Source organism: Anomaloglossus baeobatrachus, chromosome 1 (assembly GCF_048569485.1).
Source record: "Anomaloglossus baeobatrachus isolate aAnoBae1 chromosome 1, aAnoBae1.hap1, whole genome shotgun sequence".
Lineage (NCBI taxonomy): Eukaryota > Metazoa > Chordata > Amphibia > Anura > Aromobatidae > Anomaloglossus > Anomaloglossus baeobatrachus.
The window spans coordinates 941,333,525-941,354,527 of record NC_134353.1 but is presented as its reverse complement, the minus strand read 5'-3'; the positions used below and the strand labels follow the sequence as shown (position 1 = coordinate 941,354,527).

The 21,003-nt window shown below is 48.9% G+C and overlaps 1 protein-coding gene across 5 annotated transcripts in view; it reads left to right on the top strand.

The window, feature by feature from the left end:
* The first annotated feature begins 16,677 nt into the window (after positions 1-16,677).
* CPLANE1 (ciliogenesis and planar polarity effector complex subunit 1) overlaps positions 16,678-21,003 on the top strand; it is an 83,825-nt gene continuing 79,499 nt past the window's right edge. For all 5 annotated transcript variants that reach the window (XM_075328617.1, XM_075328628.1, XM_075328636.1 and 2 more), the window contains exon 1: positions 16,678-17,019. In XM_075328617.1, the coding sequence (XP_075184732.1) occupies positions 16,939-17,019 (81 nt within the window). In that variant the 5' untranslated portion in view covers positions 16,678-16,938. The remainder of the gene's footprint in view (positions 17,020-21,003) is intronic.

The following is a 21,003-nucleotide window of genomic DNA, read 5'->3' as shown; positions in this document are numbered from 1 at the left end:
GGTGGTTCGTGACAGTCCATTTCACTCCTCTGTTTGGTTTGCCCTCTGCGCCAGTGCTCACTCCTTATTGTGTCTGACAGAGGTGTGCAGTTCACATCTCGGTTCTAGAAGGCTACCTCTGAGCTGTCACCTTGGACTTCTTGTCGGCCTACCATCAGCAGTCCAACGGCAAAGTACAGCAGGTAAAACCAAATCCTGACAAATTTCCTGCGGCACTTCGTCAACGAACACCTCAGCGATTGGATCAAGCTTCTTCCATGGGCAGAGTTCTCGTACAATAACCATGTGAGTGAGTACTCCGCTAACTTTCCGTTTCCCATAGTGTATGGACAACAGCCCAAAATCCCATTCCCAGTGGCTATGCTATCAGTGCGGCTGATGCTCTCATCAAAAGTTTTAACAAAATCTGGGCGGAGACCAAGTCCTCCCTGGAGCAGTCCTCCATGCGAATGAAGAGGCATGCGGATAAGAGACATCTAGACCCACCTTCATTCCGGCCCAGAGGCAAGGTATGAATCTCTTCCAGATACATCCACCTCAAGTTGGTGTCCTACAAGCAAGTTGGGTCCCTGCTTTATCAATCTCTTCAAGGTGTTCTAGCAGATCAATGAAGTGTCCCACAAGCTAAAGCTCCTGTGCTCCTTGCGTATTACCAACTTGTTCAATGTGTCTCTCCTCCAATTTGTCGTCCTGAGCCGCTATTTCAGGGATCCAAGTACCTTGCCTCCCCTGGTCAGTGAAGAGGACATCTTTGAAGTAAAAGCCATCCTTGCTGTAAAAAGGATTTGAGGCAAAACACTCTTCTTAGATTAGAAGGGGCCCTGAGGAGAGGTCATGGGAGCTCAAGGAGAATATTAATGCCTCTCTTCTCCTTAAGAGATCTTAGAAAAGGGAGGGTGTGTGTGTGTGTGTGGGGGGGTACTGTAATGCCCTTACTGGTGTCCACGCACTGTCCTGCCTCCTGTCCTGGCTGGGATGCTGGTACACTGATCCTCCTAGCAGCTCAATGGTGGCTGCTCCATGCCTGGTCCCTGTTGCCAACTCCTGGAACCTGTGCATGTCACACAGGCCTCATGAGAGCACTCTTAGGGCGTGTGTGCACCTTTTCCTAACCCGGAAGTGTCTCTCAGCCTATGGCTGAGAGGTATCAGGTATTTAAGGCATCCTCTCATTATGGGAGGTGCCTAGGCAACATGATCTGATCCTATAGATGCGTTGCTAGTTGTTCAGGTCCCTTACCTATGTACTGCTGCTGTTACTTACACATGTCTGTTTCATAGTCCTATCTGCTGCTGCTACATTGTACCATATCTGCCAAACCTGCTATCCTGGCTGTTGCTGCTGTATCATATGATATATTGGCTAAGCCGCTGATGCATCATGCCATATACCCGCCAAGACTGCTATCCAGGTCATCACTGCTGCATCGTACCCTATCAGCAGACCCTGCCACATTAGCCATCCCAGCTGCATCTGCCTCATTAGAGACTTTCCATGTCCGTACCCCTGGGGCCAGCTGTCACAGCACAGAGTCTCCCTGAGTGACACCTGGTTTCCCTCTGCAGTGCAAATCCACCCTCACCATCAGAGGCTCTAGTGAAAACATGGTGTGAGCCATATTCACGTCCCTCTCTGTCTGCTGTGGCCCAGTGGGTCCCTTTCTCCACTCAAACCTGCGAGCATTACATTGCTGAACAACTGCTATACCAATGGTTACTTCTGCCCTGGACTCTGTGACAAACTCAGCTCTGCTATATCACTGGGAAGCTGTGCAATACCACTAGCCAGCTCTGCAATGGACTCTGTGACAAACCCAGTTGTGCCATGTCACCCAGGGCTATATTAATGTACCAGCTCTGCCTTCCACTCTGCTCTAATTTTTTGTATACCGGACTCTGTAGCAAACTTAGCTTTGATTATCATTGAGTTAGCAGAGGTGAGCTGTGACATCACATATTGTGAATGGTGGATCCTGTGTTATCTACTGTATATAGAAGTGTGAGGCAAATCCCGGGATATGAAGATGAATTATGACTCCAGTCATAATCGCTCTCATCACTCCCTGGCAGTGCCCCCTCCCTTCTTGTTCTCAGTGTTCCACTCACACCTCCATGGCCATGTCCTGTGATATGGAGATGAGGTGGTGTGGGAACAATGGACACAGGATGACTCCCTGCCGTCACCCTGTAACAAGAGTTGTATCTCATTAGCAAGGCTATGGAACTAGCTAGACAGAACGACTCCAGTAAAAAATGGTTCATATCTCGCAAGCCATATTTCCGATAAATATGGCAACCATAAAAATGGTGTCTCCGCATGTGGACGATGCCGGCACCCCCTTTTTATGGGAGCAGGACATTGGGAAATGCCCCAGGCGTGATATCAGCCAATGGGGAACTGGCAGACAGGTCATGAGTCCCCTCGTTCTGTAGCTAAATTCATAACTGTCACAATGAGAGCATTGGCGTCTGCCTACGACGCTCCCAGGCAAAGTTATGGCCAATATCCCCTTTGCTGGATAATTCTGATCCATGCAGGGGGAGTGGCAGTGCTTCCCTCTGAGGTCACTAAGGTAGGAGGGGACCTGGATCTGCCCAGGTTGATAACCCTACTTCGGCCATTTTCCAGCGTTCTTCTGCTCGGGGGCCTGGTTGGGAAAGACCTGTGAGGGAGTTCCTGGAAACCTGGTCTACAGCGCCCCCCTGTGGCCAGACGCAACAAGGTAACTGCTGGAACTGTGTATGCCTGTTTGTAACCCATGCTTTGATTGTAACTGTACTCTGACATAACTGTATATTCTGTAGATTCCCTATTGTATATATTGTAGTTCTAGTGTGCTTTAGGCTGATTAAATTATATAATTAATCTTGGGCTGTTCTGTTATCTCGATCTTGAATCCCACGTCTGTGTGTTCGGCTAATAGTTACCGTGAAGCGGTTGGTGGCAGCGAGTTGTGCCAAGGATTATTGTGGGGAGGCCAGTGAGATTCGGGGAGATTTTATATATTCCGCCCGCGGAGGTCGGGGGAATATATACCCTACTCTCACCGGGGACCCTTCAATAATCGGCATAAGTAGTATAGCGGCCTCCTTGCTTATTGTCGGGCAATTCCATAATTGGCCTGACTATAAGAGGGGCGCTAGAGAGCGCGTCACGTGCTCTGTCTGTCGGTCGGGAGGTATAAAGGAGGGGTGACCCCCACTTGTTACCCCCCGATTGTGACGTACTGGTAGCCAGCGCGGGGGATTTCTGAGTGACCCCCCCGGTGGTTTGTGACATATTGGTGGCATAGCGGTGGGATCGAGATAATAGTGTGTGTGAGTGTGAGACCCATACTCCCAGACACTAAAGACTGCCTGCAGCAGCTGTGGCTGCTGGGGTCTTCAGACTAGCTCAACACTAGAGTGTCAGAGTGCAGATACTGTAAGGTGTGTGGAGGCATCAGGTGTCAGTTCTGTGTCAGTGACCAAAAGTCTGCAAGAATGGCTGATGGCACCAGGAGCAGAGCTATGCAACTGGCCAATGCTAAGGCAGGAGCCGAAGAGAGGGAGGACGGTGCTGTGGACAGCAATGAGGAGGTTGCCCACGAGTCCTCCAGGAGCTCGACGCCAGAAAACCGTTCTGCCGAGGACATTGCGCAACCTGGCACTGCTGGACAAGATGAGGAGGAGCTCACCCAGGGTTCCTCAACGAGCCAGATGCCAGCCCTCCGCTCTGAAAGGGACAGTGAATCGCCTAGCTCTGCAGCGTGCCGCAGATCACCACGTGCCCTTCCACCGAGCCTGGGAGGCTCGGATAGCCTTCTTCAAATGGCTATGGCCCTTCTCCAGGCTGGAGACCAGAAGGGCTACAAGGAACTCCTGGCAGAGCGCAGGGCAGAGCGGCAGGCAGCGCGTGACGCTGAGGCTGCGGAGCGGCACGCAGAGCGTGAGGCTGCGGAGCGAGAGCGGCAGGCAGCGCGTGAAGAGCGAGAGCGAGAGCGACAGGCAGACCGTGACTACCAGCTGCAGCTAGCTCAGCTCCGGCCCTCATCAGCCACACGTGACCTTCGAGACACCAAACTTCCAAAGGTCCGTGTTGAGGACTTCCCAGTGCTGGAGAAGGATGGAGACTTGGACTCTTTCTTGACTGCTTTTGAACGGACTTGCCTGCAGCACCATCTGGACAAGGACCAGTGGGCCAAATACCTGACCCCCCGTTTAAGGGGTAAGGCCCTGGATATCCTTGGGGACTTGCCTGCTGAGGCAGATCAGGGCTACGACGCCATCAAGCGGGCCCTGATCCAACAGTACAACCTCACTCCGGAGTCCTACCGCAAGAAGTTCCGGACCCTGCAGAAGGGACCAAAGGACTCCTGGGCTGACCACCGGCGGGCACTTGCCCGAGCTGCCGACCACTGGACCCAAGGCCTGCAGCTTTCCACCGGACCAGAGATCCTGGACTTGGTCATCACGGAGCAACTCTTGTGGAACTGCCCTGAGGATCTCCGCCAGTTCATCCGAGACCAGAAGCCAAAGGGGTCCACGGCTACAGCTGCCCTTGCCGATGACTACACCAACAATCGGGCTCCGGAAGCCAGGAGAGCAGCCACCAGCAGCACCTGGAGAGGGGGTAAGATGAATTCTGCGACTGCCCCACCTGCCCCTAGACTGCAGGGGGTGTCCCCCTCAACTCCCCTCTCCAGGCCCGTGGCAGAACCAAGACGGTGCCACCAGTGCAACCTACCTGGACACTTCAAGGCCATGTGCCCTCAGCGTCCCAAGGCCCCGGCTCCGTCCCCGTCCCAAGGGCCGCCCAAGGTGTATTTTGTGGGTGGGGGTGGTGGTAGGTCCCTGGACAGCTTCCAACCTGTCACCGTCGGCCGGTCTGTGACCATAGGACTGCGAGACAGCGCCTCGGAGGTGACTCTGGTGCGGCCTGAGATGGTGTCCCCCCAAGACTTGATCCCTGGAAAAACCCTCGCTGTCTCCGGGATTGGAGGCACTGACCCGGCGCTGCCTGTTGCTGACATTTATGTGGACTGGGGCGCAGGGCGAGGGGTGAGGGAGGTGGGGGTAACTGATCGGATCCCCGCAAACGTGCTACTTGGGACAGATTTGGGGCAGATAACCTCCCAGTTTGGGCCCCAACCAAGGGCTGAACCTTCAGCCCGTACTGACATGCCTCCGGACAATGTTAATGTGTTATCTATGAATGATGTAAGGGAGGAGGGAGTGAACTCTGATATTTCTGCTTGCATAGACACCATAGACACACACACAGCTGCAGCTGTGACAGGGGAGGGGGTCAGAGAAAGGTGTGACAATGCCTCTACAAGTAACCAGCCTGTGAGCTGGGATCGGTTGCCCTCTGCAGGGATAAGCAGAGAGCAGGGTGCTGCAGGGGGAGGACCAGTGTGTGGGGTGGGGGCTACCACAGCAAATGTGGGGTCCCCAGAGATTTCACAGCGGGGTTCTGTTGCTGCAGGAGGGGAACAGGCAGGTGAGATTGGGGCCGGTCCAGGAGCGGAAGTGCTCCCAGGTAAGATCTCGGTGCATGGTTCCCCCACAACCGGGGTGTCAGGAAGCCAGGTAGGTCTGCCTGAACCGGCGACTTGGTCAGGAACGGAGGAGGAGCAGGCACGACCCACGGTCGCAGCGGCTGTGGCCGCTGTCACCCGCAGTGGGAGTGCTGGAAGCCAAGGGGCCTCCCGGAGGTCCGATAGCTCTTCCCCTTCTGACCAAGTGGCAGCCGAGTCAGGTGGAGGCCAGGACACAGGTCCCGGGGTACTGACTGAAGATGTGACAGTCTCGTCGATTCTGGCCACATCTAGTCAGGGGTTTCAGGCAGCGTTAGAAGCTGACGACAGCCTGAAAGCTCTTAAGGAGCAGGCGGCACAGCCTCCCTCGGACTCGGACCCGGAGCGAGTGGTCTGGGACCAAGGACGGCTGTACCGGGCCACGGTCCAGCAGGGTTCACCGGAGGCGTGGCCCAGGGACCGACAGTTGGTGGTACCCTATCCGTTCCGGACGGAGTTGTTGCGGATCGCACATGAGATTCCGATGGCCGGACACCTAGGGATCGCTAAGACCAAGGCCAGGTTAAACCAGCATTTCTACTGGCCAAAAATGGGGGCCGATGTGGCTGCCTACTGCCGTTCGTGTGAAACCTGTCAGAGAGTGGGGAAGGCGGGGCCACACCCCAAAGCCCCACTAGTATCTCTGCCAATCATCGATGAGCCTTTCAGGAGGGTGGCTGTGGATCTGGTCGGCCCGCTGGCCATCCCCAGCAGCTCCGGGAAACGCTTCATACTGACGGTAGTGGACTATGCCACCCGGTACCCAGAAGCAGTGGCCTTGTCGTCCATTCGGGCTGACAAGGTGGCCACCGCATTGCTGGAGATTTTCTCCCGAGTGGGTTTTCCCCAGGAAATGCTCACTGACCGGGGGACCCAATTCATGTCCCAGCTGATGGAGGCCCTCTGTAAGCAGGTCCAGGTGCGACATCTGGTGGCCAGCCCGTACCATCCACAGACTAATGGCCTGTGCGAGCGGTTCAATGGCACCTTAAAGCAGATGCTTAAGATGTTGGTCGACTCCCATGGGCGTGACTGGGAGCGGTATCTCCCACACCTGTTATTTGCTTACCGGGAGGTTCCACAGGCCTCAACAGGATTCTCACCGTTTGAGCTCCTGTACGGGCGACGTGTGCGGGGCCCCCTGGCTCTGGTGAAAGAGGCTTGGGAAGGGGATTTGGCCACCCCTGGAGTGTCGGTTATCGAGTATGTCATGCGCTTCCGGGACAAAATGCAGGCCTTGACGCAACTGGTACACGACAATATGGCTCAAGCCCAGGCCGATCAGAAGCGTTGGTACGACCAGAACGCTTGTGAGAGGACCTACCAAGTGGGTCAAAAGGTGTGGGTACTGGTCCCCGTACCACAGGACAAGCTTCAGGCAGCCTGGGAAGGCCCATACCTCGTGTACCAGCAGCTCAACCCTGTGACGTACCTGGTCACCCTGGACCCTGCCCGTGGAAGGCGGAAGCCCTTCCATGTGAACATGATGAAGGCACATCATGAGCGGGAGGCATGTGCGCTCCCCGTGTGCAACCTGCCCGAGGAGGGAGAAGCGGAAACCCTCTTGGATATGCTAGCCCAGGTTAGGGCAGGCGGATCCATTGAGGATGTGGAGGTTGGCCACCAGCTCTTGGAGGACCAACGGTCCCAGCTGTGGGCCACCCTACACCCCTTCCGGGGGTTGTTTACCAACCAGCCCGGAAGGACTGACTTGGCTGTCCATCACGTGGACACTGGGGATCATCCCCCGATCCGGCGTTCAGCATCTCGGGTCTCCCTGGAGGTGCAGCAACACATGCGCCAGGAGATTGACGAGATGCTGAAGCTGGGGGTGATCCAGGCATCCAACAGCGCTTGGGCCTCGCCTGTAGTCCTCGTCCCTAAGAAGGACCGAACCACTCGGTTCTGCGTGGACTACAGGGGGCTCAATGCGGTCACGGTCGCCGATGCGTACCCAATGCCACGCATCGATGACCTGCTCGATCAGTTGGCCGGGGCTCAGTACCTGACCATCATGGATCTGAGCCGGGGATATTGGCAGATCCCCCTGACTCGCAAGGCCAGGGAACGCTCTGCCTTTATTACCCCATTTGGACTGTACGAGTCCACGGTGATGCCATTCGGGATGAGGAATGCCCCTGCCACTTTCCGGCGGATGGTCAACACGCTGCTCAAGGGACTTGAAGGGTACGCGGCCGCGTACCTGGATGACATTGCCGTCTTCAGTCCCACCTGGGAGGACCACCTAGAGCATCTAGCACAGGTGCTCAGGCGGATCCACCAGGCAGGTTTGACCATCAAGCCGGGAAAGTGTCAGCTGGCCATGAGCGAGGTCCAGTACCTCGGTCACCGGGTAGGTGGGAGAACACTGAAGCCCGAGCCTGAGAAAGTGGAAGCCATCGCATCCTGGCCCACCCCCAGGACCAAGAAGCAGGTGATGTCCTTCTTGGGGACCGCTGGGTACTATAGGAGGTTTGTTCCATGCTATAGTGGCCTGGCAAAGCCCTTGACGGACCTCACCAAGAAGAAGCTGCCCTCTGCAGTCGATTGGACAATGGACTGCGAGACAGCCTTCCGGGCCCTAAAGGACGCCCTGTCCAGCCCGCCCGTGCTACAGGCAGCCGACTTCACGCGGCCGTTTGTAGTACAGACCGACGCCAGTGACTTCGGCCTCGGTGCGGTGCTCAGCCAGGTGGACTCTGCGAGCCAAGAGCACCCAGTCTTGTACCTGAGCAGGAAGCTGTTACCAAGGGAAGTTGCCTATTCCACGATGGAGAAGGAGTGCCTGGCCATAGTGTGGGCCCTGCAGCGTCTGCAACCCTATCTATACGGGCGCCACTTCATCGTGGAGACGGACCACAATCCCCTCAGCTGGTTGCACACCGTCTCTGGGACGAATGGGCGATTGTTGCGATGGAGCCTTGCGCTCCAGCAATACAACTTCACCATTCGCCACAAAAGGGGCCGTGACCACGGTAACGCAGACGGGCTGTCCCGACAAGGAGAGGTCGCGGACGGGCGCACGGGGGAACACCGGAGTGTGCTGCCCCCTAGCGCCCTCAAAAGGGGGGAGGTGTGAGGCAAATCCCGGGATATGAAGATGAATTATGACTCCAGTCATAATCGCTCTCATCACTCCCTGGCAGTGCCCCCTCCCTTCTTGTTCTCAGTGTTCCACTTACACCTCCATGGCCATGTCCTGTGATATGGAGATGAGGTGGTGTGGGAACAATGGACACAGGATGACTCCCTGCCGTCACCCTGTAACAAGAGTTGTATCTCATTAGCAAGGCTATGGAACTAGCTAGACAGAACGACTCCAGTAAAAAATGGTTCATATCTCGCAAGCCATATTTCCGATAAATATGGCAACCATAAAAATGGTGTCTCCGCATGTGGACGATGCCGGCACCCCCTTTTTATGGGAGCAGGACATTGGGAAATGCCCCAGGCGTGATATCAGCCAATGGGGAACTGGCAGACAGGTCATGAGTCCCCTCGTTCTGTAGCTAAATTCATAACTGTCACAATGAGAGCATTGGCGTCTGCCTACAACGCTCCCAGGCAAAGTTATGGCCAATATCCCCTTTGCTGGATAATTCTGATCCATGCAGGGGGAGTGGCAGTGCTTCCCTCTGAGGTCACTAAGGTAGGAGGGGACCTGGATCTGCCCAGGTTGATAACCCTACTTCGGCCATTTTCCAGCGTTCTTCTGCTCGGGGGCCTGGTTGGGAAAGACCTGTGAGGGAGTTCCTGGAAACCTGGTCTACAGCGCCCCCCTGTGGCCAGACGCAACAAGGTAACTGCTGGAACTGTGTATGCCTGTTTGTAACCCATGCTTTGATTGTAACTGTACTCTGACATATGTATATTCTGTAGATTCCCTATTGTATATATTGTAGTTTCTAGTGTGCTTTAGGCTGATTAAATTATATAATTAATCTTGGGCTGTTCTGTTATCTCGATTTTGAATCCCACGTCTGTGTGTTCGGCTAATAGTTACCGTGAAGCGGTTGGTGGCAGCGAGTTGTGCCAAGGATTATTGTGGGGAGGCCAGTGAGATTCGGGGAGATTTTATATATTCCGCCCGCGGAGGTCGGGGGAATATATACCCTACTCTCACCGGGGACCCTTCAATAATCGGCATAAGTAGTATAGCGGCCTCCTTGCTTATTGTCGGGCAATTCCATAATTGGCCTGACTATAAGAGGGGCGCTAGAGAGCGCGTCACGTGCTCTGTCTGTCGGTCGGGAGGTATAAAGGAGGGGTGACCCCCACTTGTTACCCCCCGATTGTGACGTACTGGTAGCCAGCGCGGGGGATTTCTGAGTGACCCCCCCGGTGGTTTGTGACAAGAAGTATAATCAGTCATGGTACAGGAGGAGGAGGTGAGCTGTGATATCATCTATTGTTAATGGTGGATCCTGTGTTATCTACTGTATATAGAGGTGTTATTAGTCATTGTCCAAGAGGAGAAGGAGGTGAGCTGTGACATCACCTACTGTGAATAGTGGATCCTGTATTATCTACTGTATATAGAGGTGTTATCAGTCACTGTACAGGAGGAGGAGGTAGGCTGTGACATCACCTATTGTGAAGGGTGGATCTTGTGTTATCTCCTGTATTCAGAGCTGTACTCAGTCATCTGCTTGAAAAAAAGGAATGAGTCTAATCATCCATAAAAAAGGGGAACCTTTAATAATCAATATTAAAAACAAGGTTGGTTCGCACATAGGTACATGACAAGGTATAGAAGGAAACCACAGAAATTAGTTTCAGAATTTCTTAATCTGTTTGCCTTGTATACTTCAGAATTGAAACAATTCATTATTATGGCATTGGATTATTTATTTTCTCATAATTATTTTTTTGTTTGCAGGTGATTTTTATTTGCAGTTAATTTGTGCACCCATGGGAGCTAAACATTCACCATCATTACTAATGTGTATGTAGCCATATAGGAAAAAAAATTCAGTCTCCAATCATTTTTTCAAAATGTGTTATGGTGCGGTCGTTACATTGATGATCTCCTGCTCATTTGGTCGGGTGAGGAGACGACTGTACCACACGCCATCGAATATTTGAATGACAATCAATATAATCTTACGTTGACTTACAATTGACATAATAATCTATTCATTTTTTACATATACTTTTGTTGTCCAACTTGGAAGATAAACAGATCATTAATCTCAGGAAATACTATTCTTAATGCCAATTCATGCCACTCTAATAGTACTAGGAAAGGTATCTGGAGAGCTGAACTGATTCATTCCCCCAAGAATTGTACAAATTTGTATGGTATTTTTTATTTTTTTTTGTAGACCGTCCTCCAGTTGATGCTGCTCCACTGGTTCTGGGACAGTTTTTCTTTTTCTGTTCCCCTCCTCACCAAGGCTATGTGCCCCGGGAATAAGTAGTGCACAACATGCATATTTTCCCTTCAACCCTCTGGTTGTATACAACAGAACTTTTCAGTTCGTTTTTTATTTTTCTCCTTTATGATACCGGCCAATCAATACAGAACCACGTCATAGAGGGAAAAAGCAAAGGCCCACAGAGGTCACAGCTGCAGCCGGGCTCGGCGTGTTCTGCTGAGATGAGATTTATAAACATTAGTGCTGGACCCGACTGTGTTAGAAGCCATGCACTCTGCTTCTCTTCTCCTTCCCTTTTCTGTACTGCTAACTTCCTGTTGTGTTGCTGGCTTCCTTTTCTATACCACTGATTTCCTGTTGTGTGCTGCTGACTCCCTTTTCTTGTGCTGCTAACTTCCTGTTGTGTGCTGCTGACTTCTTTTTTTTTTCTACTCCTGACTTCCATTTGTGTGCTGGTAACTTCCTGTTGTGTATTGCTGACTTCCCTTTTCTATACTGCTGACATTCAGGTGTGCTGCTGACTTCCTTTTTTATGCTGGTGGCTTCCTGCTATGTGGTGCTGACTTCCTGTTATGTGCTGCTGTCTTCATTTTTTAGTATTGCTGACTTCCTGTTATGTGCTGCTGATTTCCTTTTTTAGTGTTGCTGACTTCCTGTTATGTGCTGCTGGCTTCCTTTTTTAGTGTTGCTGACTTCCTGTTATGTGCTGCTGATTTCCTTTTTTAGTGTTGCTGACTTCCTGTTATGTGTTGCTGACTTCCTGTTATGTGTTGCTGACTTCTTTTTTTAGTATTGCTGACTTCCTGCTATGTGCTGCTGATTTCCTTTTTTAGTGTTGATAACTTCCTGTTATGTGCTTCTGGCTTCCTTGTTTGCGTTGCTGACTTCCTGTTATGTGATGCTGATTTCCTTTTTTAGTGGTGCTGACTTCCTGTTATGTGTTGCTGACATCCTGTTATGTGCTGCTGACTTCTTTTTTTAGTATTGCTGACTTCCTGTTATGTGCTGCTGTCTTCCTTTTTAGTGTTGCTGACTTTCTGTTACGGTATGTGCTGCTGGCTTCTTTGTTTGTGCTGCCGACTTCCTATTATGTGTTGCTGACTTCCTGTTATGTGCTGCTGGCTTCCTTGTTTGTGTTGCTGGCTTCCTTGTTTGTGTTGCTGGCGGGGGTCAGACCACAACAGGGGGGCCGCTCGAGGCGCTCGGATCAGGGCAGTTGCTGTGGCTCGAGTGGCAGCCAGATCCGGGGCTCGCACAGCTGTCCATCGCCCACAAGTGAAAAGGGGTTATTTACAGGGGATAGAGTCTTTGTCAGTGATGCCACCCGTGGGTTGCGGTGATGGATGGTGACACCGCCGCTGCCTAGATATGGGGGTGCCCGGGGCTGATGGAGCGGGGCAGCAAGGTGGGATCCCCTCCATGGGTAGGGGAGGTGTAGTTCCGAGGCCCAGGGTATTGTGAGGGGTTGCAGGGAGCAGTCTTTAGGAGGCAGGAAACAGGAAACTCACAGTTTGTTGTCGTGATGCTGGATGAGCTGGTGCTGATTTGAAGGGTCAGTAAACACACAGAGTCCGTATTGTTGCTGTCTTCCTATTATGTGCTGCTAACTTCCTATTATGTGCTGCTGACTTCCTTGTTTGTGTTGGGGACTTCCTGTTACGTGCTGCTGGCTTCCTTGTTTGTGCTGCTGACTTCCTGTTGTGCTGCTGACTTCCTGTTGTGCTGCTGACTTCCTTGTTTGTGTTGCTGACTTCCTGTTATGTGTTGCTGACTTCCTGTTACATGCTTCTGACTTCCTTGTTTGTGTTGCTGACTTCCCCCCTGAAGAAGACGGCAACGAAACGTGCACGCGTCGGGGTGTGGGCGTCACTGTCTAATCAGGAAGCAGTAACTTACTATCAGCTGGGTAAATATTTCACTACCTTGTGTATCCTGGTGTCGATTCTGACACTTTGAATGATTTCTCCTTATATAGTGCTGCTTCCGTTATGATCTGCAATTTCTTGCTGTAGTCTGGGTGGCTTGCTTTGATCATAATGGGGGCGATAGGCGCTGGACTTGCTGTGGCTTGACCTCTGGTTGCAGTTCTCCAGTGCTTGTTTCCTTCACATTTTCAATTACAATTATTTATATTTTATTACCCTTTGCAAATCACCACACCATTGCATGTCATTTCATGTATATATATTTTGTGTGACGTCCTTCTTCCAGTTATGGTGTGTGTTTTTTTAAAAATAATTTATGGAATGTTTAATTGTTTTTAAATGAATATCAATAAAAATGATATATTTTTATGACCTTTGTTCGGTTTTTCTTTTCGGTGATTTATATTTGACTTCCTTGTTTGTGCTGCTGACTTCCTGTTATGTGCTGCTGACTTCCTTGTTTTAGCTGCTGACTTCCTGTTATGTCCTGCTGACTTCCTGTTATGTGCTGCTGACTTCCTTGTTTGTGCTGCTGACTTCCTGTTATGTGCTGCTGACTTCCTTGTTTTAGATGCTGACTTCCTTGTTTTAGCTGCTGACTTCCTTGTTTTAGCTGCTGACTTCCTTATTTGTGCTGCTGACTTCCTGTTATGTGCTGCTGACTTCCTTGTTTTAGCTGCTGACGTCCTGTTATGTCCTGCTGACTTCCTGTTATGTGTTGCTGACTTCCTTGTTTGTGCTGTTGACTTCCTGTTATATGCTGCTGACTTCCTTGTTTGTGCTGCTGACTTCCTGTTATATGCTGCTGACTTCCTTGTTTGTGCTGCTGACTTCCTGTTATATGCTGCTGACTTCCTTGTTTGTGCTGCTGACTTCCTGCTATGTGCTGCTGACTTCCTGTTATATGCTGCTAACTTCCTTGTTTGTGCTGATGACTTCCTTGTTTGTGCTGCTGACTTCCTGTTATGTGCTGCTGACTTCCTGTTATATGCTGCTGACTTCCTTGTTTGTGCTGCTGACTTCCTGTTATGTGCTGCTGACTTCCTGTTATATGCTGCTGACTTCCTTGTTTGTGCTGCTGACTTCCTGTTATGTGCTGCTGACTTCCTTGTTTGTGCTGCTGACTTCCTGTTATGTGCTGCTGACTTCCTGTTATATGCTGCTGACTTCCTTGTTTTTGCTGCTGACTTCCTGTTATGTGCTGCTGACTTCCTGTTATATGCTGCTGACTTCCTGTTATGTGCTGCTGACTTCCTGTTATGTGCTGCTGACTTCCTGTTATGTGCTGCTGACTTCCTGTTATATGCTGCTGACTTCCTTGTTTGTGCTGCTGACTTCCTGTTATGTGCTGCTGACTTCCTTGTTTGTGCTGCTGACTTCCTTGTTTGTGCTGCTGACTTCCTGTTATGTGCTGCTGACTTCCTGTTATGTGCTGCTGACTTCCTTGTTTGTGCAGCTTTGTGTAAAAGTCTGTATTTTAATGAGTTTTTTGGACTGCAAATGGCCTATATATTGATTTTGCATAGGGGACCTTTTCTGTCTGTGTCCGCCCCTGACCTGAATCACAAGCAGTTTGATCAGCTTACAAGTAGGGAAGAGGCATCAGAAATCTGATTGGAAGGGATCAATTGGGGTAAAATAGTGAAAGACAAAATATCCCTGAGTCCAGTGATTGGCTGCAGCATCTGTGTGAAAGCTTATCTCCAAAAATCCTCTTTAAAAAGTTTCAAAAGTGCTTAGAAAATTACTTTAGGCTTTGTCCACACAGAGTCATTTTGCAAAGTTTTTGGAGCAGAGGCTCCGAGTTTTTGGAGCAGAAACCCTGAGTTTTTGGAGCAGAGGCTCTTATAGTTTTTGGAGAAGAGGCTCTTATAGTTTTTGGAGCAGAGGCTCTTATAGTTTTTGGAGCAGAGGCTCTTATAGTTTTTGGAGCAGAGGCTCTTATAGTTTATGGAGCAGAGGCTCTTATAGTTTTTGGAGCAGAGGCTCTTATAGTTTTTGGAGCAGAGGCTCTTATAGTTTTTGGAGCAGAGGCTCTTATAGTTTTTGGAGCAGAGGCTCTTATAGTTTTTGGAGCAGAGGCTCTTATAGTTTTTGGAGCAGAGGCTCTTATAGTTTTTGGAGCAGAGGCTCTTATAGTTTTTGGAGCAGAGGCTCTTATAGTTTATGGAGCAGAGGCTCTTATAGTTTTTGGAGCAGAGGCTCTTATAGTTTTTGGAGCAGAGGCTCTTATAGTTTTTGGAGCAGAGGCTCTTATAGTTTTTGGAGCAGAGGCTCTTATAGTTTTTGGAGCAGAGGCTCTTATAGTTTTTGGAGCAGAGGCTCTTATAGTTTTTGGAGAAGAGGCTCTTATAGTTTTTGGAGCAGAGGCTCTTATAGTTTTTGGAGCAGAGGCTCTTATAGTTTTTGGCGCAGAGGCTCTTATAGTTTTTGGAGCAGAGGCTCTTATAGTTTTTGGAGCAGAGGCTCTTATAGTTTTTGGAGCAAGGCTCTTATAGTTTTTGGAGCAGAGGCTCTTATAGTTTTTGGAGCAGAGGCTCTTATAGTTTTTGGAGCAGAGGCTCTTATAGTTTTTGGAGCAGAGGCTCTTATAGTTTTTGGAGCAGAGGCTCTTATAGTTTTTGGAGCAAGGCTCTTATAGTTTTTGGAGCAGAGGCTCTTATAGTTTTTGGAGCAGAGGCTCTTATAGTTTTTGGCGCAGAGGCTCTTATAGTTTTTGGAGCAAGGCTCTTATAGTTTTTGGAGCAGAGGCTCTTATAGTTTTTGGAGCAGAGGCTCTTATAGTTTTTGGAGCAGAGGCTCTTATAGTTTTTGGAGCAGAGGCTCTTATAGTTTTTGGCGCAGAGGCTCTTATAGTTTTTGGAGCAAGGCTCTTATAGTTTTTGGAGCAGAGGCTCTTATAGTTTTTGGAGCAGAGGCTCTTATAGTTTTTGGAGCAGAGGCTCTGAGTTTGTGAAGCAGGAGCTTTGAGATCTTGAGGAGTTTCGAGATTTGGAGAATTTCTGCTCAGTTTCTGCTGCATAAAAAGGAGCAATTTTTGCATGAAAAAAGTTTAAATATACAACAGTATAAACAAACTTACAATGGCAGCATGTGCCGGAGATTTTTTTTATTGTTTTATGTCATATTCTGGGAAACGCGGCAGAAAAAAATGTTATTTTTATAACTGCAGAAATTCTGCACTAAAACCGCTGCTACCAATCAGTATGTATCTGATGGCAGAAAACATAATATACGGATCTCAGGATACAGAGACACAAGAATACATGATCTTTTTATTTCTAGTTTTATTGCGTAAAAGTCATAAAATATAAATAACACTTTATAAACCTGGTATCACTATAATCGTCCTGAGCTGCGGAATCAGCCGCCTTCTTGTCTGTGCAGCAGGGTAAGAGGAAATCTAACATCGGAAAAACACAACAGCACTTTTTTTTTCCATTCTACCCATAAAGTTAATAATGGACATGCAATATGTTGTATAACCACATGGGGGAGCTCTGTGCGGTAATAACGGCCTCGTCTATAGACAGAAGTGAATATTGGCGCCCTCGTGTGGTCACCTTAGTAATTACATACGTATCTCTCCGCTCTATTCTGGCGCCATCGTGTGGTTAACTCCTGACAGCGCCGTCACTGAGGAGCCAGTAGTACTCTATCGCCATCTAGCGGTACAGTCTGTAATGACATGGCCATCTACGGTATGAAGCCTCTGTATCCCGGGGGCGGGCCCTGTATCCCGGAGGGGCGGGTTCTGTCTCCCGAAGGTGGGCCGTGTTTCCATGGGGGGCGGGTTCTGTCTCCCGAAGGTGGGCCGTGTTTCCATGGGGGGCGGGCTCTGTCTCCCGGGGGCGGGCGGTGATCTCCGTTACCGCCGCAGTTGCCGCCTGTCTTCCCGGGCTTCCGGTGCGGATGTCAGATCCTGACTATGCTCAGCGGGGACACCGGATCCGGGTGACATCCCGGTGTGTGACGTCACTGAGGAGCCGCCGAGTGTCTGCAGCCATACAGCGCATTGTGGAACTACAACTCCCAGCAACCTGGACCTGCAGAAGAAAACTGATGTGCAGAGAGGAGCATGGACGTCAGTCTGCAGGTTCTACTATGTACAAGTATCAAGAGGAAGAAGCCGAGCCCCAAACTGTGCTGGATAGGAAAGGTCAGAGCTACACCCTGCAATGTACTCCAGAGCTGCACTCACTATTCTGCTGGTGCAGTCACTGTGTACATACATTACATTACTGATCCTGAGTTACCTCCTGTATTATACTCCAGAGCTGCACTCACTATTCTACTGGTGCAGTCACTGTGTACATACATTACATTACTGATCCTGAGTTACCTCCTGTATTATCCTCCAGAGCTGCACTCACTATTCTGCTGGTGCAGTCACTGTGTACATACATTACATTACTGATCCTGAGTTACCTCCTGTATTATACTCCAGAGCTGCACTCACTATTCTGCTGGTGCAGTCACTGTGTACATACATTACATTACTGATCCTGAGTTACATCCTGTATAATACTCCAGAGCTGCACTCACTATTCTGCTGGTGCAGTCACTGTGTACATACATTACATTACTGATCCTGAGTTACCTCCTGTATTATACTCCAGAGCTGCACTCACTATACTGCTGGTGCAATCACTGTGTACATACATTACATTACTGATCCTGAGTTACATCCTGTATAATACTCCAGAGCTGCACTCACTATTCTACTGGTGCAATCACTGTGTACATACATTACATTACTGATCCTGAGTTACATCCTGTATAATACTCCAGAGCTGCACTCACTATTCTGCTGGTGCAGTCACTGTGTACATACATTACATTACTGATCCTGAGTTACCTCCTGTATTATACTCCAGAGCTGCACTCACTATTCTACTGGTGCAGTCACTGTGTACATACATTACATTACTGATCCTGAGTTACATCCTGTATAATACTCCAGAGCTGCACTCACTATTCTGCTGGTGCAGTCACTGTGTACATACATTACATTACTGATCCTGAGTTACCTCCTGTATTATACTCCAGAGCTGCACTCACTATACTGCTGGTGCAATCACTGTGTACATACATTACATTACTGATCCTGAGTTACATCCTGTATAATACTCCAGAGCTGCACTCACTATTCTACTGGTGCAATCACTGTGTACATACATTACATTACTGATCCTGAGTTACATCCTGTATAATACTCCAGAGCTGAACTCACTATTATGCTGGTGCAGTCACTGTGTACATACATTACTGATCCTGTGTTACCTCCTGTATTATACTCCAGAGCTGCACTCACTATTCTACTGGTGCAGTCACTGTGTACATACATTACATTACTGATCCTGAGTTACCTCCTGTATTATACTCCAGAGCTGCACTCACTATACTGCTGGTGCAATCACTGTGTACATACATTACATTACTGATCCTGAGTTACATCCTGTATAATACTCCAGAGCTGCACTCACTATTCTGCTGGTGCAGTCACTGTGTACATACATTACTGATCCTGAGTTACCTCCTGTATTATACTCCAGAGCTGCACTCACTATTCTGCTGGTGCAGTCACTGTGTACATACATTACTGATCCTGAGTTACCTCCTGTATTATACTCCAGAGCTGAACTCACTATTCTGCTGGTGCAGTCACTGTGTACATACATTACATTACTGATCCTGTACTGATCCTGAGTTACATCCTGTATAATACTCCAGAGCTGCACTCACTATTCTGCTGGTGCAGTCACTGTGTACATACTTTACTGATCCTGAGTTACCTCCTGTATTATACTCCAGAGCTGCACTCACTATTCTGCTGGTGCAATCACTGTGTACATACATTACATTACTGATCCTGAGTTACCTCCTGTATTATACTCCAGAGCTGCACTCACTATTCTGCTGGTGCAGTCACTGTGTACATACATTACATTACTGATCCTGAGTTACCTCCTGTATTATACTCCAGAGCTGCACTCACTATTCTGTTGGTGCAGTCACTGTATACATACATTACATTACTGATCCTGAGTTACCTCCTGTATTATACTCCAGAGCTGCACTCACTATTCTGCTGGTGCAGTCACTGTGTACATACATTACATTACTGATCCTGAGTTACCTCCTGTATTATACTCCAGAGCTGCACTCACTATTCTACTGGTGCAATCACTGTGTACATACATTACATTACTGATCCTGAGTTACATCCTGTATAATACTCCAGAGCTGCACTCACTATTCTGCTGGTGCAGTCACTGTGTACATACATTACATTACTGATCCTGAGTTACCTCCTGTATTATACTCCAGAGCTGCACTCACTATACTGCTGGTGCAATCACTGTGTACATACATTACATTACTGATCCTGAGTTACATCCTGTATAATACTCCAGAGCTGCACTCACTATTCTGCTGGTGCAGTCACTGTGTACATACATTACTGATCCTGAGTTACCGCCTGTATTATACTCCAGAGCTGCACTCACTATTCTGCTGGTGCAGTCACTGTGTACATACATTACTGATCCTGAGTTACCTCCTGTATTATACTCCAGAGCTGAACTCACTATTCTGCTGGTGCAGTCACTGTGTACATACATTACTGATCCTGAGTTACCTCCTGTATTATACTCCAGAGCTGCACTCACTATTCTGCTGGTGCAGTCACTGTGTACATACATTACATTACTGATCCTGTACTGATCCTGAGTTACATCCTGTATAATACTCCAGAGCTGCACTCACTATTCTGCTGGTGCAGTCACTGTGTACATACTTTACTGATCCTGAGTTACCTCCTGTATTATACTCCAGAGCTGCACTCACTATTCTGCTGGTGCAGTCACTGTGTACATACATTACATTACTGATCCTGAGTTACCTCCTGTATTATACTCCAGAGCTGAACTCACTATTATGCTGGTGCAGTCACTGTGTACATACATTACATTACTGATCCTGTGTTACCTCCTGTATTATACTCCAGAGCTGCACTCACTATTCTACTGGTGCAGTCACTGTGTACATACATTACATTACTGATCCTGAGTTACCTCCTGTATTATACTCCAGAGCTGCACTCACTATACTGCTGGTGCAATCACTGTGTACATACATTACATTACTGATCCTGAGTTACATCCTGTATAATACTCCAGAGCTGCACTCACTATTCTGCTGGTGCAGTCACTGTGTACATACATTACTGATCCTGAGTTACCTCCTGTATTATACTCCAGAGCTGCACTCACTATTCTGCTGGTGCAGTCACTGTGTACATACATTACTGATCCTGAGTTACCTCCTGTATTATACTCCAGAGCTGAACTCACTATTCTGCTGGTGCAGTCACTGTGTACATACATTACATTACTGATCCTGTACTGATCCTGAGTTACATCCTGTATAATACTCCAGAGCTGCACTCACTATTCTGCTGGTGCAGTCACTGTGTACATACTTTACTGATCCTGAGTTACCTCCTGTATTATACTCCAGAGCTGCACTCACTATTCTGCTGGTGCAATCACTGTGTACATACATTACATTACTGATCCTGAGTTACCTCCTGTATTATACTCCAGAGCTGCACTCACTATTCTGCTGGTGCAGTCACTGTGTACATACATTACATTACTGATCCTGAGTTACCTCCTGTATTATACTCCAGAGCTGCACTCACTATTCTGCTGGTGCAGTCACTGTGTACATACATTACATTACTGATCCTGAGTTACCTCCTGTATTATACTCCAGAGCTGCACTCACTATTCTGCTGGTGCAGTCACTGTGTACACATACATTACATTACTGATCCTGAGTTACCTCCTGTATTATACTCCAGAGCTGCACTCACTACTATTCTGCTGGTGCAGTCACTGTGTACATACATTACATTACTGATCCGGAGTTACCTCCTGTATTATACTCCAGAGCTGCACTCACTATTCTGCTGGTGCAGTCACTGTGTACATACATTACATTACTGATCCTGAGTTACCTCCTGTATTATACTCCAGAGCTGCACTCACTATTCTGTTGGTGCAGTCACTGTGTACATACATTACATTACTGATCCTGAGTTACCTCCTGTATTATACTCCAGAGCTGCACTCACTAT